The 23,143-nt window shown below is 54.2% G+C and overlaps 3 protein-coding genes across 12 annotated transcripts in view; 1 reads left to right on the top strand and 2 right to left on the bottom strand.

Annotated features, from left to right (window-relative positions):
• The window catches only part of LOC115852719 (uncharacterized), a 32,898-nt gene extending 24,959 nt beyond the window's left edge, over positions 1-7,939 (top strand). Inside the window, exons 3-9 of one of the 2 annotated variants that reach the window (XM_030855760.3) lie at positions 823-866; positions 1,354-1,430; positions 5,707-5,772; positions 5,924-5,962; positions 6,243-6,431; positions 6,743-6,785; positions 7,131-7,939. In XM_030855760.3, coding sequence (XP_030711620.1) covers positions 823-866; positions 1,354-1,430; positions 5,707-5,772; positions 5,924-5,962; positions 6,243-6,431; positions 6,743-6,785; positions 7,131-7,252 — 580 coding nt within the window. In that variant the 3' untranslated portion in view covers positions 7,253-7,939. The remainder of the gene's footprint in view (positions 1-822; positions 867-1,353; positions 1,431-5,706; positions 5,773-5,923; positions 5,963-6,242; positions 6,432-6,742; positions 6,786-7,130) is intronic. The other variant, XM_030855758.3, reaches the window with a different exon arrangement.
• LOC115852720 (cytochrome P450 2D6) lies at positions 1,679-15,979 on the bottom strand. The gene is given in 12 exon segments (XM_060305854.1): positions 1,679-8,941; positions 8,944-8,961; positions 9,062-9,203; positions 9,670-9,897; positions 10,049-10,172; positions 10,174-10,199; positions 10,353-10,526; positions 10,936-11,075; positions 11,078-11,095; positions 11,184-11,336; positions 11,991-12,162; positions 12,892-15,979. Coding segments are annotated over 12 exon segments (1,539 nt in total). The 5' UTR covers positions 13,078-15,979; the 3' UTR covers positions 1,679-8,783.
• Positions 15,980-19,499: 3,520 nt separating this feature from the next.
• The window catches only part of TCF20 (transcription factor 20), a 185,868-nt gene continuing 182,224 nt past the window's right edge, over positions 19,500-23,143 (bottom strand). For 8 of the 9 annotated variants that reach the window (XM_030855752.2, XM_070046400.1, XM_070046398.1 and 5 more), the window contains one exon: positions 19,527-19,662. Coding sequence is in view for 1 of the 9 variants with exons in the window: in XM_070046399.1 (XP_069902500.1) it covers positions 19,645-19,662 (18 nt within the window). In the remaining 8 variants the exon portion in view is untranslated. Of the gene's footprint in view, positions 19,663-23,143 lie in introns of all 9 variants that reach the window. The other variant, XM_070046399.1, reaches the window with a different exon arrangement.

Below are 23,143 nucleotides of genomic sequence, written 5' to 3'. Positions count from 1 at the left end.
CAAGGATGGGAAAATAGGGTTCTATATTCCCTTTTCCCTGACTGTTATAGTGTCTCTGGGACTCAGGGTCAGGGTGGAGGGTGTTATAGTGTCTCTGGGACTCAGGGTCAGAGTGGAGGGCCTGGTACTGACAGGTGGGACATGCCTGTGTGTGTGTAGGCAGGGAGCCATCATCCTGGCAGTGCCGAGATGCTCTGTTTGAGGGAGTTCCCTGGTTGCCTAGTGGTTAGGATTTGGCGCTTTCACTGTGGAGGCCCAGGTCGAGGAACCATCCTGCATGCAGTGCAGCACAGCCAAAAAAAAAAAAAAAAAAAAAGATGCTCTGTTTGTCCCAAGGGAGGGGTCCTAGAAGAGGAGGATGGACAATGAGATATTATTTCTAATCCAGGTTGTGGGATCTGTCAGTCCAGAGTAGGGAGGGCTTTGGAGGGCTTTGGGGGGAAGAGCTAATCCAGCACTTGAATGAATAACTATGAGTGTCCAGCCAAGGCTAAGTCCCTGCCTTCTGGCTGGAGAGGCAAGATGGACCTGTGTAAACAAGTAAAGAAGGAAAGGAGAAGGGAGTGGGTCAGGGGATCCTTGTGGGTTCCAGGCACCAAGTCTGGCTTTCTCAGCAGTAGGCAGAGGCACAGAGCATGCCGGCCAGTCAGCAGGGAGCCCAGGCTGAGCCCTGTTACTGCTGATGGATTCATTCATCCACAAGTATTGATTGGACGAGTGCTGGTGGAATAGGTCCTGGGGCTTGGACTGGGGAGGAAAACCAGCACCCACCGGTGAGGGCACGAGGCCCCAGCCTCACACTCAGCTCTGCTTTCCTTCCAGGCTATACAAGTTGCTGTATGTAGTACACATCTTCATTCTTGCAGGTAAGGGTCTGGGTGCTGGGGTAATTTGGGGATGATGGCAGGACCCCAGTCTCCAGCTACTCACTGGGATTCCCAGAGGCCCCCTCCTGAGACTGCCATGTACCTGGCTCCCCAGGGCTGGTCACACTGCTCAGAGCCAAGGCTGGTCTTCTTTCCCCCTTTCTTCCCTCTGCACCTTCATGGTGAGTCTGGGATTTGAACCCATATCTCACTCTAAAATCCATGCATACCCCACAAAACCGGCAAACAAACCAAAAAACGCATACAACCAAATAATGTCCTACAGCAGTGATCTTCAAATTTTTGCTTGCATACCTTTTGAAAAACTATCCCTTCACACATTGTAAGTTAATATCTAATATCTTTCATCACACATTAAAATAGTTGAAAAGGATATAATTTCTGGCATATTGTAAATACTGACATTTAAAAATAATTACATCACTCTTTTAAACGTTTTAACTAGTCTTTCTTCATCTACCTGCAGGAGTGGTGTACTACTATTTTCAGGGGTGTGTGGGGAAAACAGCTCCTGACCATGAGATTGCTGGGGAATCATCACAGGTAGGGACCTCTGTCAGAGTTTAGAGGGACTGTCTCACTGTAGCAAAAACAGAGGTCATACTCCTTGATCTCAAATGGTCAACCAACTGTGTGTGTGTGTGTGTGTGTGTGTGTGTGAGAGAGAGAGAATGTGAGGGCTCTGGAGAAATTCCCTGTGTTCCTGGCAAAGTGTCAAACAGAGGCCCCACCTGCCATGGGCTGGCTGTAAGCTCACCTCAGAGCTCCGTAGCAGTGACCTAGACAAACCTAAAGGAACAGGTGACCCCTAATACATGTGAGTAGCCCTGGAATATGGTTCGACACTCATATGTGAATCGGGTGGTGGTGAGCAGGACACCTGCCTGGGGTTACATACCCTCTTTAACGTCCCAGGTCCAGGAACCTATGGCAGAAGCCCCTCCTCCCAGCCCTCTGTCAGGAAAACACAAATGGACACTGGATGCCCACTGAGGGCCACGTGCTGGATTAGGTGTTGCCCATCTATTGAAACCTCGCAGCAACCCAGTAGCTCCCACTTTATAGAGGAGGAAACGTAGGCTCCCAGAAGAACAGTGACTAGACCCAGGCTGCCCCAGGTGACAGGACAGAGCCACATACCTGGTCTCTGGAGGCTTCCTGCTCTCCATCTAGTGCTATTGGGAAGAGAGGATTTTCGTGGGAATAAGCTTATCTGTGACCCAGCAACACGGAGAAGTGTGTGCTACATATTTAGGGAGGGACTATTCAGAGGTTGGAGAGCCCCTAATAAGGCCCATGTTGGCAGGTGCCTTAGAGACAGAGTCCTATGTTGCTTCCTTTTTTTTTTTTTTTAATTAACCAAATTTTCATTTTAAAAAGTTTTATTGTCATCAAAGATATGCATATACATAGTTCGAGGAGTCAAAGTTTTAAGACTTGAAACAAAAAACTAGCTGTCTTTTGTCCCTTCACCCATCCTCTTCACCCATGATTCCCACAACCCAGGGTGGGAGTCTTTCCAGCTTCCAATTTTCTAGCTGAAGCCTTTGATTTTGCCTCCATGGTTCTAAATAGAAAGCTTATCCTGCTTTGTCTTAATTTTTCAGATTTAAACATTATCGAATGAATTCCTACAACGAAAGATGAGGATTTAGCTCTTGTAACAGCTGCACACTTACTGCCACCTCCAACATACATCTCACCTTTCTCTAGTCTTCCAGTATAGTTATATCCTAGTTTTTTGCATTGTAAATGTTTTATTCTGAGTAATGACATCTTCAGTTGTTAAAAAATTTTAAGTATCAGTTTTGCTTTTTTGCTGACTTTTATGTTATTTTGGCTTTTTTAAAATAATTAATTATTATTATTTATTTATTTATTTTTGGTTGTATTGGGTCTTCGTTGCTGCGCGCTGGCTTTGTCTAGTTGCGGCGAGCGGGGGCTACTCTTCGTGCAGTGCGCGGGCGTCTCATTGCGGTGGCTTCTCTTGTTGCCAAGCATGGGCTCTAGGCGCGTGGGCTTCAGTAGTTGTGGCACGCGGTCTAGTTGCTCCGCGGCATGTGGGATCTTCCTGGACCAGGGCTCGAACCCGTGTCCCCTGCATTGGCAGGTGGATTCTTAACCACCGGACCACCAGGGAAGTCCTCATTTTGGCTTTTAAGTCCCTCTCCCACACAGTGGGCTCTTTTCACTCATTTTAAAAAAATTAAGGTATTATTTATACAGAGTGAAATCCATCTCTTTTAGTGTGCAGTTCTGTGAGTTTTGACAAATGTATGCAATTGTATAATTGCCACCACAACCAGGATACAGAACAGTTTCATCATTTCAAAAAATTCCCCCATACTCATTTATAGTCAACCTTTTCCCCACTCCTAGCCCCTGGCATCCAGTGAGCAGTTTCTGGTCCCATAGTTTTGCCTTTGCAAGATGGTCATATAAGTGGAAACATCCAGGGACTTCCCTGGTGGTCCAGTGGTTAAGAATCCGCCTTCCAATGCAGGGGACGCGGGTTCGATCCTGGTCGGGGAACTAAGATTCCACATGCCATGGGGCAAGTACTGAGCCTGTGCGCTGCGACAAAGACCCAGCGCAGCCAAAAGTAAAATAAATAAATAAATAAATAAACAACAACAAAAAAACATCCAGTATGTAGTCTTTTATTTATTTATTTGGCTGTGCAGCAGGATTGTGGGATCTTAGTTCCCTGACCAGGGATTGAACCTGGGCCCCCTGCAGTGGAAGCACAGGGTCCTAACCACTGGACCTCCAGGGAATTCCCCAGTATGTAGTCTTTTGAGCCTGGTTTCTTTCACTTAGCACAAGGCATTTGAGGTCCACCCAGTTGTGTGTAGCAGTGTTTGTTCCTTCTTATTGCTGAGTAGCTGTCCATTGCATGGATGTACCATGGTTTGTCCATTCACCAAGTAAGAAACATGTGGATTGTTTCTAGTTTTTTGGCAGTTACAGATAAAACCACTATAAATGTTCATGTACAAGTTTTGTGTGAACATAGGTTTTCCTTTTACTTAGGTAAATACCTAGCAGTGGGATTGTGGGGTCATGCGGCAACCGTATATTTAGTTTTGTAGGAAACTGTAAAACCTTCCAAAATGGCTGGCACCCATTTTGCATTCTCACTGGCAATGAATGAGAGGGTCCATTTGTTCCATATCATTTCCAACATTTACCTTTTTTTAGTCATTCTAATAGGCTTGTATTGTAATTTTATTTAGATCAATATTGAGGATTTACATTGTGTTTATTTTTTTATTAATTAATTTTTGGCTGCATTGGGTCTTTGTTGCTGCGCACGGGCTTTCTCTAGTTGCGGCGAGCGGGCGCTACTCTTTGTTGCAGTGCGGGGGCTTCTCACTGCAGTGCCTTCTCTAGAGCAGAGCACGGGCTCTAGGCGCACGGGCTTCAGTAGTTGTGGCTCACGAGCTCTAGAGCGCAGGCTCAGTAGTTGTGGCGCACGGGCTTCAGTAGTTGTGGCTCACGAGCTCTAGAGCGCAGGCTCAGTAGTTGTGGCGCACGGGCCTAGCTGCTCTGCAGCATGTGGGATCTTCCCGGAACAGGGCTCGAACCCGTGTCCCCCCTGCATTGGCAGGCGGATTCTTAACCACTGCGCCACCAGGGAAGCCTGAGGGTTTACATTTTAAAACTATGTAAATAGTATTCCTGAGTCACGTAGTGTACTGTAACTACTCTTTGTGTATAATTTTGTTTTTTCCTCTTTTTTAAAAATTTGTTTTCTCTGTACCTATAATTAATTCATCCAAAATCTCTACCAAAAATATTAATCTCCTTGCAATACACTTAGATAAATTAGGTGTTTTATCTGTATGATCGTTTCCCTGGAGACATATCTCATGGAGCCCTCCATCCTCCTCTTTCCATCTGGACGGGACGTCCTTGAGGCCTGCTGCTCAGCTGTCCTGGTACCTCCCTTCACCATCATTGTGGGGAGTGCTTCACTTCTTTCACGTGTGGGAGCTGATGTTACTCTTTATTTGGGGGGAGCACAGCCTCCAGTTGCTTCCTGAGGGGTAGTCTTGAGATACTACATATCTGAAAAGGTCTTAATTCATATTTAACTAAGTTTGGCTAGGTATAGAATTCTAGACTAGAAATAATTTTCTGACAGATTTTGAAGCTCCTCATTTTCTTCTGGCTTCAAAGGGTTGGTGTTGAAAAGTCTGATGAAAGTTGAATTCCTAAAACAGACTTTTTTCTTCATATCTCTGGAAGTTTTTAGGTTCTCTTCATCCTCAGTGTTTTGAAATTTATTGATGGCATAATCTGGGGTGAGTCTCCTTCATCCATTGTCCTGGACACTTGGCGATTCCTTCTCTTCTGGAAACTCATGTCGCTCATCTTTGGGAAATTGTCTTGGTAAAAAATGAACATATTTATTTGATATCTCTCCCTGCCACCCCAGTTTGTTGTCTCTTTTCCCTCTTTCAGAAAGATCTATGATTTAGCTGTTGGACCTCCCGCTCTCTTCTCTCTATTCTTTACCTTCTAAAAGTTGATTGGATTTTTAATTTTTAATTCCTATTATAATATCATATTTGTTTTTGAAGAATTAGAGATTGTTGTTTGAACATTTCTATTTTAGCGCCCATACTTGTTTTGTAAATGCAAAGTTTATCTTTCTAAAGCCATCAATTATTGTTTGTGTGAAGTTTTCCTTAAATCCTTGGTAGTGTTTAGGTGTCTTCGCAGCAGGCGTTGACAGTGGACTAGTAGTACATAGCTGAGCCCTTAATATGTCACCTCAGCCTTCCTTCTCTCTCTCTTTCTCCTTGTCATGCAGCCCTTAGGGGAGACCTTAAGGCCAGTGTGGGGACTGATGGATAAATGCTACCCTGTGACCGCTCAGGTGGGTCAGGGCTGGGGACCCCTCTCCCCCTGGGGTAGGATGGCTGTTCTGGGCACCCTCGGTAGGCGCACACCATAAGAGGATGGGCCAGGCAGGGAAGGACTCCCAGACACTCACAGCTGAATGTCACTTCCCCTGTTTCCCTCTGCAGAGACGCAGAGTCAAGAGTGGGGAGAAGCAAGACTCTGAGGTAAGTGAGGCCTGCCCTGGAAGGGCCCGGGGCTGGGGCTGTCTCCTGTCAGAGCTCCCTGAGGCTCAGGGATGCCCCAGCTCATGGCCAGGGGTCCCAGGGAGAGTAGCAGGGCCCCTCTAGGAAACCTACAACCCTCCCACAGCGTGAGCTGAGAAGGGAGGGGCTTCCCTGGAAAAACAAAGAACTACACACACTCCAGGTGTGGAGAACAGGGAGAGGGGTTGGGGGATCAGGGGGCCTTTCTGCCCATATTCTGCCCTCTTGTCCCTCCCTGCAGGCCATGACCCCGAAGGCAACAGGAGGACCGAATGATGCTGCCCCCAAGGAGGAGGCTGATATCTTGTCTTCGGACGAGGGGGAGATGAGGTCCCCAGGAGAGGAAGCAGGCAGCCCCATTCCTTCCTCCATTCCTGCTGGGAAGGAGGTACCTGAGGAGGAGGAGGCGGCAGGGACCCCAGGCTGGGAGGTAAGGAAGCCTCGACTGGAACATCCCAGCATAGGTCCTACTGAGGAGCCCTAGGGCTCTGCAGGGTGGAGTGGAGAGGCCCTGGGGAAGGAGGGCAATGGGGGGCGGGGGCACCCCCAAGATGACTGAGCCAAACTGCCATCTCAGTCGAGCAACAGCTCTGTGAGGAGCTGAGAGGAGTAGACATGGCCTGAGCAGAGGAGATCTGAATCCTGGCCTCCCCTGACTCCTTGTGAAGTGAGGCCTGTTTCCCCATCTGCACAGTGCAGAGCCTGTCTCATCCCACCACTGTCCCCTTTCTTCCTTCCCAGGAAAATAAAAAGGTCCAAAAGGAGATTGCTGCATATACTTCTGGTAAGACAACTGGCCCCACCTGCTGTAGCAGGGCTGCTCTCCTCTCTAAGCTCGGTGACCCTGCAGAGGCCACAGACAGCCGAGCTCCTCCCTGACCCTCCTGCCCCAGGGAGGGGAGGGAAGAAACCCAGGTAGCCGGATGCCCTGTCTTTCCTGATGAGCACCCCCTGCCTCCTGCTTCCTTCTTGGGTTGGCAGGACTTGAGGCCACTGTGCTTGGGGTGGAGGAATGCCTAGCCTTATATCAACGTTGACCTGCTTCCCTGGCACCAGAGGGTACCCTGGCCCTGGGGAAAGGTTCCTCCCAGCAAGGAACCCACAGGGCATGTCTGTTTGTGCTTTTTAGAGGCTTCTGAGGTGGACCTAATGGAGGAGAGGCCTGGGGGCTGGGTCCCCCAGCTCCTGAGGAAGCTCTGGCTGGGCTGGTCCCCAGCCTCTGACATCCCCAAGACTCAGAGCCACGAATGACAAAACATCCAATAAATCCAGAGTTGCCGCTTCTGCAGGCCTGGCTGCCTCCTTTCAGGGGCCTCAAGTTTCCACAAACTCAGTGTGGTTTCATCCACGCTCCCTGTTCCAGTAAGCTGCAGGAACACCACCTCCTGCCACTAAGCCCACGACAGGGGATAAGCTGGAGACTGAACGGGGCCCTGGCTGGTCTTCTGACTCAGTGCCAAGGGAGAGGCCAAGTTCCCTGAATGCTAAGAGCTGTGGAGCTCACTGTCATGAAGGCAAAAGTGGCCTGGCTGGGGGTGGTGCTTCTGCCTTGAGTGTCTGTGGTCCCCAAGCTGTTAACCTAAATGCACCAGGAAGTCTACTTATGACTCAGGTAAGCAGACAGTCATTAGAAGCCCTTGGGTGGTGCCTGTGCGTGCTTAGAGGCCAGAACAAACTGTCGGGGTGGTGGGCACAGGTAGACGGTGGCAGTCCCCGCCCTCAGCTAGGGCTCCAGGCTAATGAGGTCCCAGCTCCAGAGTCAGAGCAGGAAGACAGGCCCCAGCAGCCATCTGGTGCAAACTTCTCATTGGCTGAAGGGGAATAGAAGCCTGAGGTCACACAGTGTCGCAGCAGAGCGAGGACTAGAGCCAGGGTGTCCTCCTCCCAGCTCCCCACATGGCCTCCTTCTGTTCTGGCCACCCCATTGTCACATGGGTCCAAGGTTGACCCCTTCCCTAGGGCATGCCTGCGGCCCACAGGGGCTCATTCCCGGCCCCTGCCAAGCCTCCTGAGCGCCCGGCCTGACCTGGCCACTCAGAGAACAGAGCCCGGGTTGGAGCCTAGATGAGTGTCCTCCCACTCGAGCGTGGCCGTGAGTGGCAACTACTATTGGGCAGGGGCTGGGAAATGAGCATCCCTAAGGGGCAGGGAAAGGGGGCCCATCCTATCTTGGGGTGACTGAGAGTCCCAGGGAGGTGGCACACTCCTGGGCTGCCATCAGGCTTCCCAGGGAGAGCTCTGGCATCTGAAGACTGAGCTGTGGGTGCTAACCCGGCCTATTGCTTCCCAGCCATCCCTGAGTTCGCCAGCTTTGGGGGCAGCAGACTTGATGGTGCTGGCTGAGCTGCTGGCCTGTGGTGTAAACTGAGGGTGGCTGGGCCTGAAATGTGGGCATCCAGGTTGAGTGGGGCCCTCCTCATCCCCACTGGGGCCTGAAATCTCTCACCAGCCTATTCTAGTCCTTCCAGCAGAAGCCAGGACCTATTTATAGACTTTGTCACTAACCCAAGTAACCAGTATTGGGTCTCCAAGGGTGACTAGGGGGTAAGGTGTCACCTTCTGAACCTCGGTATACCCATCTCTCAAATGGGGTCAAATGCCAGGTAAGGATGGATCAGGCAGGGGTAGGGGCTGGATCTGGGGAGGCTGCTGAGGCCCCATGAGCGCCAAGGGGCTGGTCAGGGGCCCTGGGTGGGACTCAAGCCAGGTTGGAGCCACCAGACTGGTTTATTGTACATCAGGGCTACTTTTGAGGAGTGGGCTGGGGGCTTGGTGCCCACCTCTAGCAGGGCAGAGCACAGAGCTGGTAGGGGGATGGGGTCACCAGGAAGGCAAAGACACCGTGGCCACTGGGGCGGGGCTGCCCAGTGGGCACTGAGAAGCTCAAGTGCTGCAGGAGGCTGGTGAAGAAGAGGAAGCGCTCCATGTGGGCGAGGGGCTCCCAAGGCACGAGCGGCGGCCTGTGGGCGGGCATGGGGGCTCTCTGAGCCTGGGGGCCTGGGCTCCTCCCCTTCAAGACTCCCTCAGGACAGGTAAGCAAACCGGGCACCCCACAGGTACCTGCTGAGAAGGGTATGAAGGCCTCCTGCTTGACGAAGCAGCCCTGGGCATCCAGGAAGTGCTCCGGGTGGAAGTGGGAGGGCTTCTTCCAGATGGTCTCGTCCTTCAGCACTGATGACAGGTTGGTGATGAGTGTCGTCCCCTGGCAGGAAATATCTGTCATGGGTGGGTCTGGACTGGGGGATGCCTGGACCCCTGCGACCAAACACACGTGGGCACACACCCTCTGCCTGGCACACACCTGGACTCTTCAAGTAACCCTCAGCCCAAGAAGCTTCTCGGCACCCTCCCTGTCCCCATGGCAGGGTAAGTGACTTGCCTCCCATGGGTGCCCTTACTGCCACCTGTCCCTTGGTGAACGGGCTCCTCCAACACTCTGTGACACGCTTTAGTTTGTCTTCCCTACCCGACTACGGGCTCTGAATGGACAGGGCCAGCCCTGCCTCTGCTCTCATCCTCACACCCACCCAGCCTGGGACATTCAGTGCCTGTGGAAATGAGGATTGGGTGGCTTGGATTGCAGTCCTGACCCCACCTGGCAATGCCCACATTGGGGCTACCAGGTGGCAGATGGTGCCGAGCTGGGGTGAGGAGAGCCGCAGGCCTACCTTTGGGATGAGGAAGCCCTGAACTTCGATGTCACGGGATGTCATGTGGGGCAGGCCCAGTGCGATGATGTCCCCAAAGCGCTGCACCTCATGGACCACGGCCATGGTGAAGGGCATGAGGGCCTGATCCCCCATCTCTGGTTGCCTCACCTGCCCTATCACCTCATCGACTTCCTGTTGGACATGTCCTGGAAAAACAAGCATCCTCATAGTGGTCAGACCCAAGGGCTGGGCCCTGACCTCCTCCTGACTCCTGTGTAGGGCTGTGCCTACTCGGAGGGGGAGGTCACTGTGACCTCTGCACAGAGCTGTTACTGGTGGCCAAACCCACCAAGCTCAGGGGCCTCAGGCTGTCCCTTTCCTCCCTCCCCCATCCCACCTGGCCCCTTGGGCTAGGCTCTCGCTGCATATCTGGGTGCAGGATCATGAGGAGGAGGGCCCAGGCCAGCGTGGCGGAGGTGGTGATCACCCCGGCAGAGAAGAGGTCAGACACCACCAGGTGTGAAGCTGCTCTCGGGGTTCCCCTTGGCCTGGGCCACGCAGGGAAGGTAAGCGCAGGGACAGAGGGAGGAAGCCTCCAAACGGCCTTCCATTCTGCTCCTGTCAGCCCAGGTGTCTGGTCACGGGGTGATACACAGGCCTGCGCTTGCCTCACGGGGCCTTCAACCCTCAACCCACCTCACCTCCACCTCATCCAAGAAGGCGTCAGTCAGGTCTCGGGGTGGCTGGGCCCAGTCCCGGGTCACCCTATGCTCGATGACCAGCTCATCAATCAGGACCATGAAGGCTCTCTGCCCCGGGAAGACCTTGGCAGCCAGCCCTGGGATACGCGGGAGCACGGGGATTGCTTCCAGCACCTGTGGGGGTCACAGCTTTGGGGCCCTGGGACCTTGTGGTGCTCAGGCTTTCACCTGGACCAGTCAGGTCCTAGCCTCCTCCAGGATGTCCCCACCATTGACCTTGTTCCTCCCTAAGTGCAGGCCTCGCCCCTCTCTCCTGGCCCTGGGCGCAGAAAGATAAACCTAAAGTCTGCATCTCATGGGTGCCGGTGCCTTCCAATGAAGGAACCCTTCCTCCCCTAAGCCCGCTGACCCTCACCCCGCCTCTCCCATCTGTGTTGTCTGTCATTTCCCCACTTCCAGGCCTTTTCCCTTGCAGTTTCCTCTCCCGGGATGCCCTTTCCTCCTCTGACCCTCTACGCAAATCCTCCTCCGGGGAGGCCCTTTGCAGGACGGAGGCCTCCTCTATGAAGCTCCCTTCCCTCACCTGGCGCACGAAGCCAACCTCCTCCTTCAGTCCATCCTCCAATATGTCCAACAGCTTGAGGATGCGAAGGTCGCTGTACTCAAAGCGGCTCCCGAAGGTCAAGGAGGCGATCACGTTGCTCACCGCTTTATTCAGGAGGCGTTGGGGCTAAAGGGGCGTCCTGGGAGGGAACGGTGCACGTCAGGGCGTCGCCTCCATCTCCTCTTCCCCAGCCTCTTCAAACCTGTTCCCTGTCCCTCAGCACCCACCGGCCTGATCGGCGAAGGCGGCACAGAGGCACGAGGGCTCCTCGGTCACCCACTGCTCCAACGACTTCTTGCCCAGGCCGAAGTTGCGCAGGGTGGACGAGGAGAAGCGCCGCTCCTCGCGCCAGGCTTTTCCTTAGAGCGCCAGGATCACTCCTGGGGGCGGAGCGGGCACGTGGGCGTGGCTCGGGTGTGTCCCGGCCCCACCTTCTGCTAGCCCACAGCGCTGGCGGGCTCGCCGAGCCTCCTCGGCCCGCCCCTCCCGGTGCTCTGCTCACACAGCCCCGCCCCCTTTGGGGCAGGCCTCGCCCCTCCGCTCCGCCCACACCAACCTCACCCTCCCCTCCCAAACAAATCCCGCCCACTTTGACACCCCCTTCCACCTGGGGACCGGTCCCACTCTCTGCCCGCCCGCATTGCTCGCCTACTCTCCCCTGCTAGGGTCAGGTCTTGGCTCCAATTTTTACTTTGCCCACCGGGACCCCCTTTCCTCTTCGGGGAAGGTCCTGGCCCGGCCCTACCCTGCCCGCTCTGACTTTGTCCTCATTCCTGCCCACCCTGACCTCCCCTTCGTGCCCGCGATGGCCCTGGGCCGCCCTCTCTCCGTAAGGCCCCGCCCCCTGCCTCGACCGCATTCTTCCTCCCCCGACCCTTGGCACAGACTCCTTTCTCCTCTTGCTGCCCCTTCAAATTCGCTGGCTCTTCCCTGCACCGAATGTCCGCGACCCTGCCTCCCCTTGGCCCTGCCGGTATCGGGTCACTGCTGGCCCAGTCCCCGCCGGGACGCGGTCTGCCCCCTCCTCCGCTTGCCTTCCGAGCGCGGCCCGTAACCCAGGTGCTCGTAAACTGTCGCAGGTGGGCGGTCGGAGTTGTCCTGGCTGCGGTACACCAGCGCTTCTCGCACAGGCGCCAGCCCGTTGAGCACGACGACGGGAGTCCAGACCTGCTGCAGGCTGAACACGTCCCCGAAGCGGCGCCGCAGCTGCAGGCCGAAGGTCGAGGGCGTTTGTCAAGCCCAGGCCCCGCCAGGCTGCGGGCCCAGCCTCATGGCGTGAGCCCTGCGGGAACCCTAGGCCCCTACCAGGAGCGAGGGGGTGCAAAGATTTTATCCAGTCTTGTGAGCCTGGGGGTTAATTACATCCACCACAGTCGAGGACCTCAAGTTGGATCAGACCACCCAGCTATGACTGTGCAGAGGTCACCAAAGTTGTCAGTAGACCAAGTTAGCATCCCATTTTACAGGTGAAGAAACAGATTCATAGAGGTAAGCGTGAGGTCCAAGGTCTTGGACCTCACGGTGGCAAAAGATTTGAACCAGATCACTGTACCTCTCTCAACCTCGACTACCTGATTTAAATAGGGCTCAAGACCAGACTCCTCTCCCCCATTCTCGAGACCTTTCCTCCTGATTTAATCATAAGGGACTCAGGCTCACGTAATGTAAGAGCTGGCCAGCTGAATCCCCAGCCTGTTGCCAAGTCGTACTCCCCCACCCCCTGGCCTTTGCCCTCTTGGACCTTGGGCTGTTGGGAAAATCCAACTGTTCTCGGGCCCTGAACAAATGCCCTCCCTTAGGAAGCCTCTCAAATCTGCCTCCTCCTCTTGGCCCAGTTCCTTTTCCAGCCTGTGACTTCACCCACCACCCGCTGTCTGCTGCTAGGTGGGGTCCCTAAGACCTCCGCTGCCCACTTCCCACCCCCACCCTCCTTACCTGGCTAAAGCTGAGAAGTGGGTCCTGGAAGTTCACCTGCAGCAGGTTACCCAGCCCAGGCAGTGGCATGGGACCTGGTGGGTAGCGTGCGGCCCAACGTGAGTGCTGGTGCATCTGGTCCACCAAGAGCAGGAAGACGGCCACAGCCACGGCCAGGGTCGCCAGTGTATCCCCAGTCAGCAGCATGGCTGCCTCAGTGTGCACTGGGCTCCTCAACACATCAGACACCTAGGACTAGCCCAGGCAGGGCACTCTCAACTGCACCTCCAGGGCTCAACCAGTCTGGGTCTTCTTTATGACAGGAGCTGAGACTGGCCTTTGCCCTCTGCCCTGAGCCAACCTGCCAGGGAGAGTGTGCTGCCAGAGGGTGCAGGGAGGGGTCGGGGAAAGTCAGGTGCACAGATGGCCACTGTCCCTCCTGCCCTCTCCACGTGCTTACAGAGGGTAGGGAGAGGACACAAGAAGTCCTCCCCTTCCCCTAGCCTGACTCCCCAGCTCTGTAAAGATTCTGAGGAAGAATCAGGGGTCTTAAGACTTGATCCTGCCACCCACCTGTCACTTTAGTCTCACACTCTCTAATGTGCTCACAGCCTCATCCCCAGAACATGTCCTTGTCCTCCCATGTATCAGCTGCCTCCTCCTGAGTGGCCTTCACCTCCCAAGTTTGTTACTGGCCCTTGCCCAGCGCTGGAGGGAGGTCCTAATGACCAGAGGAACCACTGTAGGGGGATAAAGTTCTTGGTGTCCCCTCACTTCACACTAGTATACTCAACACACAGAGTCACACACTCAAAAACCACACTTACACACATTCACATACTGCCTGCTCACATGCATATTTACACACCCACAAAGCCAGACACATTAACACATATGTACCACTTACATGCTTGCACAGAGACCCAGCACCAAGTCCTCGGAGTTCTCAGTGGTTGCCTGGACCCAACCCACCTCCTCCCACCTCGAGGCTGCTCGCAGTGATGCTGGGGACCTTCCCCTGGCTGGCCGCTGGCTCAGCTTCCTTGGTTTCTGCCCGTTTCCGCCTGGTTGTGGCCATGACAAGTTTGAATCTGGGGATGGGGAGGCAGCAGGATTGTCTTCACAGCTCCCTAGTCACATGACCAGCTGGTCTGATGGCCCAGAGACCCTTTCCTAAGTTTGTTACAAACTGGTCCTTGGACCTTCTAGCTCTTGTGGCCACCCAGGTGATGAATCAATCTTCTTTGTGTCTGTGCCCATTTCCTAACTTGGAGACATGTGAGGTGGGCACTTTACCTTGTTGACTGGACTGCCAGTAAGCTCAGGGTACTAGAGTGGCTTAGCATAGGCTGTGACTGTCCTCAGAGGGGTGGGCCTGCTTCCTCCTCCTTGATTTGTCCTTGAACATCAGCTGTTCAAACTCTAGAAGACAAGGGCATGGATACCAGATGGGGATGTAATTTCTTTACACCCTCACAGGCCTGCTGAGGAGCACAAAGAATGGATTCTCAGGCCTCTCCCTTTGCCGGCCTCCTCCCTCTCCATGGGTCCAGTCCACCCTGGCTCCAGCCCCACACCTTCCAATCCTGACTCTCTGGTCCCTTCAGTGGCTCCAGTCCTCGACGAAATGTGCAAACCTTGGTACCACCCTGCACCAGTGTGTGCCACCTCCAGGCTGGAATTGTGGCATTTCCTGGGTAGGGGTCAAGCCCCCTCACCCATCCCAGGGGTATATGAGGCAACCTCTCTTTCTGAAAACAGCTGTCCCCACTCCCGTACCCCGACACCCCCATTCCCTCCCTCCCATCTCACTCCCCAGCGGGGGGAGGACCAGGTTCTTCTCAGGGTGCAGGACAACACAGAGTGCTGTGGCCTTCAGGTATTGGCTTTCAACATTTGCAATCCCTGCTTGGTCTGTGAAAGCTGCTCCTCCCCTTCCAAATTCCCGCATCTCCACCCTCCTGCCAGGCCCAGGGCCAGAGGGTCTAGCTGGCTGGGGCCCGACTGGGCCTTCCTCAGTTTATCTGGCCTTTCCTGCATCTTGCCTTGACCAAGGCTTGGGTTCTGTCCCACCCTGTCTGGATGCACCCTGTGCTGGGTGCTGGGCTGGGCACGGCACTGGCAGCATGGCGGGAAGGCGATGGTGGGCCCCTGCTTCAAGGTGCTCATGACCAAGAGGAGTGGGAGCCAGAGAGCTAACCATCAGGCCAGCAGTGCAGGGATTGCGTTGAGGGTTGTGGGGACATTGCCCCAGGCTGGAGCACACTTTCCGGGAAAACTTCCCAGAGGACTTCGGCTGGCTTGGCTCTGCAAGCCAAGGTGACCTGGCAGTGGGACTAAAGCACCAATGCAAAACAGCAGGACGGGGGCAATTTGAGGCTGGGGCTTTGCAAGGTCCGGCAGAGGACTGGATTGTGGGAAACCGGGGTTCCTGGGCCTCAAAGAGGCAGGGAGACCAGTTTTGAGGCCACTCAAAAGACTGAGAGGGTAAGACCCATGGGCACCCTGGGGTCTTCTCAGATCCAGCCTGTGGTCTTTCATCGGGGCTCAGCCAGAGAATCAGGTGGTGTTAGTCGGGCTGGCAGGATGGTCTATCACAGGTTTGTCACAGTGGCCCTCGATAAATTGCATCTCCCTTTTGTTTTGGATGTGTCACGCCCTCCCCAAACAGTCACTCTAATGGACATACAAAGGGCAGTGACAGACATGCCTGTAATTCAGGCAGTGCCCTCCCGTTACTGGGCGCCTATTGTCCAGGACAGGCCTTGAGGAAAACCTGTGATCGTGAGGCCAACGGCCTTTTTCAATCATTGTGCACACTCACATGCCGGGCACTGCTGTTCACTCCCCATCCTCCCCACACCCTGTAAGGTAGGTGGCTTTATGGTCCCCAAGGCACTGGAGTCTCAGGGATCACGGGGTCAAAGTCACAGAGCACCATTATGGTCTATCTCAAAACTCAGGCTCTGAGCCACTGCTCTACCGTGGACTTCTATGAGGGCCAGCATTTAAGTTACTGAAATTTGTTATTTTAGAAACATACTCAGCCTGCCCTTGCTGGTTTCTGCTCTGGTGAAGCTGCTGGTGCTAGAGGGATGAGCCCCCCCCATTCTCTCCCGTCCCCCAATCTCCGTGTCACACGTGTTCGCCCGCGCAGGGAAGGCCCAACTGGACACTGCGACCTGAGACTGAGTCCTGGGTGACGTCCGCAAGATGACGGACCAGAAATCGCCAGGCCCTGGGGCCCCCAGGCACGGAGACCCAGCCGTGGGACTCCAACGCGATGCGGAGCAAGCCCCTTGGAGAGAGCTCTAGAAAGCAAGTAGGGAGCTGCAGCGCCCAGAGAGGGCGCTGTAAAGTTGGTGGCAGTTGGCTCGCTATACCCCCCCCCCCCGCCCCCCGGGCAAGGCAAAGCCCGCGGAAGAAACCCCTCAATTCCCGCTCCTCCCGGGGGACAGAAGTGGGAGCTGGCATCTGACTCGCGGTACTGCCCTCCCGGGCCCCGCTGGGATACAGGTGGAGGGCCGGCCCGGCAGCCGCCGGCGGGGAGGGGGGGGGGCGTGGTCGGGGAGCGCCACGGGCGAGCGAGCGAGCCAGCGGTCTTGGGCGGGGGGGGGGGGGGGGGGGGGGGCGGGTAATGGCCGGCCCTTCCCGTAGTTTTCCGGGAACAGGGCTTCGGCTGGACAAGATGAAAAAGTTCCGGAGCTCGGCTGCGCAACAATATGAATATGCCTCACACTACCGAACAGTACACTTACCGGTTAAGATGGTAGTTTTGCTGTGTTTTTAAACCACGGCGTAAAAATTACTTTAAAATAATACATCACCACTGCACACCGATTAGAGTGGTCACTATCCAGAACACTGAGAACACCGAATGCTGACCAGGATGTGGAGCAGCAGGAAGTCTCATTCACTGCAGGGGAGAGAATGTAAGATGGTACGGCCGTTCCTTACAAAAACACCTGTACCTGTACACTGACGTTTACAGCAGTTTTATTCATAATTGCCAAAACTTGGAGAAACCAAGATGTCTTTCAGTAGGTGAATGGATAAACTGTGATATGTCCAGGCAACAGAATATTCTTCAGCACTAAAAAAGAAATGAGCTGTCAAGCCATGTAAAGAGGAGCCTTGCATGGAGGAGGAACCTTCAAGGCCTATTAACCAAACGAAAGAAACCAATCTGAAAAGGCTACATACTGTGTAACTCCAACTATATGACATTCTGGAAAAGGCAAAAACTATGGAGGCAGTAAACAATCAGTGGTTGCCAGGGCTCAGGGAGGGAGGGATGAAGAGGGGGAGCACAGAGAATTTTTAGGGCAGTGAAACTACTCTGCATGATACTATAATGGTGGATACATGTCACTAAACGTTTGTCCAAACCCACAGAATGTACACCACCAAGAGTGGACCCTAACGTAAACTATGGGCTCTGGGTGACAATGATGTGTCAATGGAAGTTCTTACCAGTCATAAAGAAAAAGCACCACTTTGGTGGGTAACGCTGATACTGGGGGAGGCTGTGCACCTGTGTGGGGGCAGAGCATATGAGGGAAACCGCCGTACCTTTTGCTTTACACTAAGAACCTCAAGCTACTCTAGAAAATAAAGTCTGTTAAAAAATACAGAGAGCTCAAAAGTGGCAGGAGTTGAAATGCACATGAACAGCTGAGGCTTCCTGCAGAACTGGGAAAGCTAGAGTCAGGAGTGGAGCCTGGAACAGGGCCACTCCCCAGTTAACCGTCATTTCAGTAGCCAGTTTGAGGAACCATCAAAAGTGCCTTACTCAGAGTATCATCAGCAAGTCAAAAGAGGACAGAAGAACAAAAGGCAAAATGATGAAGAACCATTTGCTGTCAGGAAAATATTTTCCTTAAGATGCATATCTTCCAAGTTTTGTGGCTTAGTTCTCAACACCTGAAATCTATCAATTTCATTTGAACTGTGTTAATGCCAAGTCAAGACCAGATGGGAAGCCAAGGAGCTCAAAAAGCTGTCATTTCTATGCAGGTTCCGTGGCCGACACAGCACACCCACCCACACAGCTCCATCCTGGCCGAGCAAAATTATAAATGGACCGCACTGCTTGATGTAGCTATTATAACAAAATTAATCTGCCATTTCTGCAGCCTCAAATTGATGAGCACACAAGAACTCATTTATAACTGCTTATTTCTACTTCACAACATTCCTTCCAGTATTACTGTTCTCTAAAAATAAAGTCCGTTAACATTGTATTATTTTTTAATAACCTTTAAAATTAATGTTGATTGGAAATATGTCCTCATATCAACTTAAGCAATCTGGCCATCCCCATACGTGGCTGAGTTCCACCCTCGAGGGTGAGTGGCAGGAGTCCTCGGTTTGTTTCATGCCAGGCTCTGCTGCAAGGCCTGCAGGAGGCCAGGACGGCTGGACCAGTGAGCTGGCAGCCGCCCCTGCAGCAGAACCAGAGCCACCCTGGGGACTGGGATGGGAGGAGAAAAGAGACGCGGTTGCTTTAAACAAAAAAAGAAACAAGGTTAAAATGAAGTTTATTATTTTTTTTGATTTTTTTGTTTTGTTTTTTAAATAAAACTGTTTGTGAAACAGCTATTTTATCCCCACGGCAGAGTGACCCCTGAAAGATGCACTAACCCCTTCTTAAGGCCTTAACAAGATTTTTTTTGTACTTTTTTCTTTTTTTAAAACTCAGATATTTAAAAACTGTACAATTTACAAAACAAAACAAAACAATACAACATAAAGAATCATGTAGCATGGGGCTGCTCAACCGACAGGCCCCCTTTTCCTTTATAAAAATGAAAGCAAAAGAAAAAAGGGTGGAGTGGGTGTTCCTGGTCAGCTTACCTCACATGATCATACCTGACACTGTCCCTCCCTGTGTCCACTCCTACAGCTTAGGCTTCTGTCCCGTCTGTCCTGGGGGTCAGGGCACAGCTGCCTGAAACATGCCCAGAGGCGGCCATCCCTTGACCCTGCTGGCTGAGCCACTTAGTGGGATGCTTGGGGCTCTCACCGGCCACAGTGACCCAGGACGCAGCTGTGACCTTGGCGCTTGTGCCAATTTCACCCCCCCCAAAAGATAAAAATCTTAAAAATAATAAATAAATAGTGTTTCTGGAAATGAAAAAATTTATTTTTGTGTTTAAACATCATTCTCCCACTCTTGAAAACACGGACCATCCCCGCTTCCCTCCCCCTTGACCTTCCCACTTTGAGACAAATTACTGACAATAGAATAGTTCGGTGTGGTTTGTTTGCTCTTCCAACCCCGGGTCTAGAATCTCTGAATTGTGTAAGTTGGGCTAAGGATCTAAGTCAGCCCTGTCCTTGTGAGATGAGAGTTTGTTCAGTTCAATTTCACATTTAAATTTCACTGTTATTGGAACAAATTTGGAATTCTTAAGCTAGATAATTTTAAAATAGAATCAAAAGGGATAGCGCACCTTTCATTTAAACAGTCTTTCCAGACTAAAAATAGATTTATATATATATATTTTTATCCCTCCCTCTTTTAATTCCCCCCACCCTTTCCCATCATCCCCCCTCCCCCCACCCCCCACATTGTCACTATGGAGATTGTGTCCATGGAAACAGCCATTCCAACTTCTTGGGTCTTTCTTTCCTGTGGTGTCACCAGTTTGAGAGTGATGTAAGAACTTAGGAAGGAAGTGCTGGCACGGGCAGGCACGCGGGGTGGGGCGGGGTGGGGTGTGGCTGCACAGGAGGACCATTTCCATTCCATCACAAGGGTCCACCACCTTCTCATCTCCACAGTCTCACCTGCAAGACAAGCAGACACTGGGTGCTGGGAAACCCCGTGTGGTGCTGTAGCCAACAGCCCCTGCTCCGTGGCGGCACCGGGGTAGGGGGACTCTGCAGGGTCCAGCAGCTGCAGAACCCCTGTGAACACACTGCTCACACTGCAGACACCCAAGACCAATGGCGGAGCCAGTCGTGTGGCTCTGGGCCTGAAACAGGGTAAAGGCAGCAATGACCCGGCCAGCTGCGCCAGGAACGGACTCTGAGTGCCCTGTCCCGGGTGTGTGGAAGGAACCGAGACCAGGAGAGAGTTCTCTGACCCGCCAGGTGGGGCTGCCTGGAGTGGAGTGGCTCTCAGGGCGACCCCTTGCTTAGGACCCCACCATCTGGGGCCTGCAGCTGGGCTGGGCTTGGCACTTGGTGGCAGGGACCAGTCCTCACAGAGGTGGCTGAGTACCCAGCCAGTCTGTGGAAGAACCGGCTCAGGACCACGTGAAGGCTGCCTCCAGTCACAGGCAGCTCTTTACATCTAACAGCGAACACTCCACCCAAGAGCTCTGACGGAAGGCAGGTCTCAGCTCATCCTCTGAGGCTCCCCAGGCCCTGCCACTGGCGTCTCTCCTTCCAGCCCAGGCTCCAGGCTCAGGAAGACTATCCTGGTGATCACATGGGGTACGTGGGGTTGTATCAAGGGCCTCCTCAGAATGCTTCGCGGGCCATTCATTACATGTGCAAAGATCTCAGAGAGACACAGCAGTTTCCAAGGAATTCAGTCCAGAAAAATTACACCAGAAGCCAAGAGTGGTGGCACCCTCACCTTTCTGCCAATCACAGCACTCTTGGAAAGTGTGTGTGTGTGTGTGTGTGTGTGTGTGTGTGTGTGTGTGTGTGTGTGTGTGTGTGTGTGTGTGTGTGTGTGTGTGTGTGTGTGTGTGTGTGTGTGTGTGTGTGTGTGTGTGTGTGTGTGTGTGTGTGTGTCCCTCCTCCAACCAATAAACCTCAAGAAAACCCAGACACCACTATCCCCTTTTCTGCTTCCATAAAACTTACTAATATGCAAAATACTTAAGACTGGTCTGTGTGCATGAGCCATAAAGAGATTCCTAACTGCTTGACAGAAAACATGAATAAACAGGAAGAGACTCACAGAGACAGCAGGACAATGTCGCCACCCTCAGGTAAAAGCAAACCCCAGGAATCCAGCTGGAGGCCCTGGGGACGTGGGCCAGTGGCTGAGCCAACCTCAGGACGTCCCCGGCCACAGTGTGGCTTCCCCGGCACTGATGGTGGCTCTGGCCCCACCTATGTGGTCCATGCTTCCCCCTCCCCCAGCACGGACACTCTCCACTCCTCACTCTGGTTTCCTGAGGCTAAGGCTGCCAGGAAGGCGGGGAGAAGCAAGCAGCCTTCTCAGGTGAGGACAGAGGACAGGTGCCATGCATATCCTGCAAAGCTCTGCTGGTGGAGGGAGGGACAGGGCAGGGTGTGTCCTCTCCCCAGTGCTTGGCACAGTCTTGGGCCTGCACCCCTATCCTGCTCATTACTCACAACAGCAGGCCCCAGCCCAGCGCCCATCTTCAGAATGAAGGCTGTCTCAGCACCAGGGTCTGCCCGGCCGGTGGGCTGTGCACGCTGCTGACCCTGGGCTCCTCCCCTGGTGCCACAGGGGGACCTGGTGGTCCAGGCAGCCTCGGCCCTTCCGCACCTCCCGCCTGGGGCTTTGCCTTCCAGCCTTCCCAGCAGGGACCTTCCCCAGGGTCTGATATTAGACTGGCCCAAACACATGATACCCTGAATGTAATGGGACCCTAACTTCTCAGTTGCTCCTCAAAACTGTTCCTTCAGTAGGGAGAATGGGAAGAAAATTCTTTAAGCACCGAGTAGGGGCCAGGCACTATGCTAGGAGCTTTACAGACATTATTTCACAGTAACACTGAGAGGCCTGACCCCCATATCTTGGAGATGAGGCAGCTGAGGGAGGTGACACATGTGGCCCAAGGCCACGTGGCTGGTTAGAAGTGGGACTGGGGCTCACATCCAGCAAAGCTCCTCTGCTTGGGCCCCAGGGACTCTGCCTTCGAGCCTCCATTGTTGTGGGCCCCATCCAAATGCACAGGACATGGCTGAGAAGGCAGCACCGCAGGCAGGGCCACGGAGCAGGCGCGGAGCTGCTGCGCCAGTGAGCGAGTGGGTGGCCCTCTGTGCTGAGGACCTGCACGCTTCTCCGTAAAAAGGCAACTGCACGTTCAGCTGCCGGCGATCGGGACTTCATGCTGGGCCAAAGTCTTCCAACACCCCTGCCCTCGTCACCCTCCTTCCTGCTGCCCTTCAGCTTCACCTCCGTGGCCTGAACCTGGGCCGGGTCAGTCTGTCCTCCAAATCCTCCCGCGTCTGACACCAAGCTGCCCTCTCCACCTCTCCGGCTTGGCGGCACCCCCTCAGCCCCACGGGACCTGGCCAGGGTGTGGAGGGCAGCCTCGTCCTCAACCTGTACCCACCCGGGCGCCGTCAGGTCAGCACTCTCCTCCCTGGGCTGCAGGTGCTCCTCTATTTAACACGGCTGTCCGCCCTGCGAGGAGAGGGACTGCCGTGTGCCCCCTCGGGCCAGTGCACGACGGGACAGAGACAGCAGTCCCTGCGGACTGGGCAGGCAGTCTAGTGGAGATGCAGACGATACGTGAACACACAAATGACTTGAGATTGTGGTGATGCCAGGAAGGCTGCAGAGTGGGGACAAGGGGACTTGGAAGGCTGCCGTGAGGAAGTGACACTGAAGCTGAGACCCAGAGAAGAGACGGAGGCACAGTGCTCCAGCGCAGGGAGCTAAGCGCGAGCACAAAGCTCCGCGGGAGGAAGCTCAGAGGAGCCGAAGGAGCCTCGCCGGAGACTCCAGGGGCCCTCAGAGGCGTGCTGGGCAGTCTGGACTTAATCCTACCAGGGATGGGAACCTCTGAAGCTGCAGTTGTGGGAGGCAGTGAGGGGCTGCCGGGGCTGGGGTGGGAGGGAAGGGGAGCCCCGGGACATGACGCTCTTCACACGCAGGCCGGCTGTGTGACATTCCGACCACAGAAGCTGCTCGGGAAGGCCCAGCTCCAGGGCAGGGAGGCTGCTGTGTGCAGCTGGCACCCAGGACAAGGCAGCAGATGGATGGAGGATACTGCTTCCTGCCCACTGGATCGGGAGACCTGGGGGGTGGGGTCTCCTTGTTTACTCAGATGAGAATGGAAGATGGCAGGGGGGATGTTCCGCGGTCAGAGCCCTGCCCACTCGCTGCCCTGAGCCAGGGAGGCTTCAGCACGGGGAGAGGGCAGCACAGGCCGGCCACACGGCTCCGTCATCCACAGAGCCGGGAGGAGGGGGCCCACTGACAGCTGCCCGAGGACCTGTCCTCTGTGGCACTGCTGGCCTGGTGAGGGACAAGCACCAGGTATCTCACGTGGTGGCAGGAGATTAGAACTCACGTCTCCTTGCCCCAGCCCTGGGGTTTTCTGCCAGACAGGGC

This window comes from Globicephala melas, chromosome 10 (genome assembly GCF_963455315.2).
Source record: "Globicephala melas chromosome 10, mGloMel1.2, whole genome shotgun sequence".
Lineage (NCBI taxonomy): Eukaryota > Metazoa > Chordata > Mammalia > Artiodactyla > Delphinidae > Globicephala > Globicephala melas.
The sequence above is the reverse complement of the archived record's forward strand: the minus strand, read 5'-3'. Positions and strand labels throughout refer to the sequence as shown.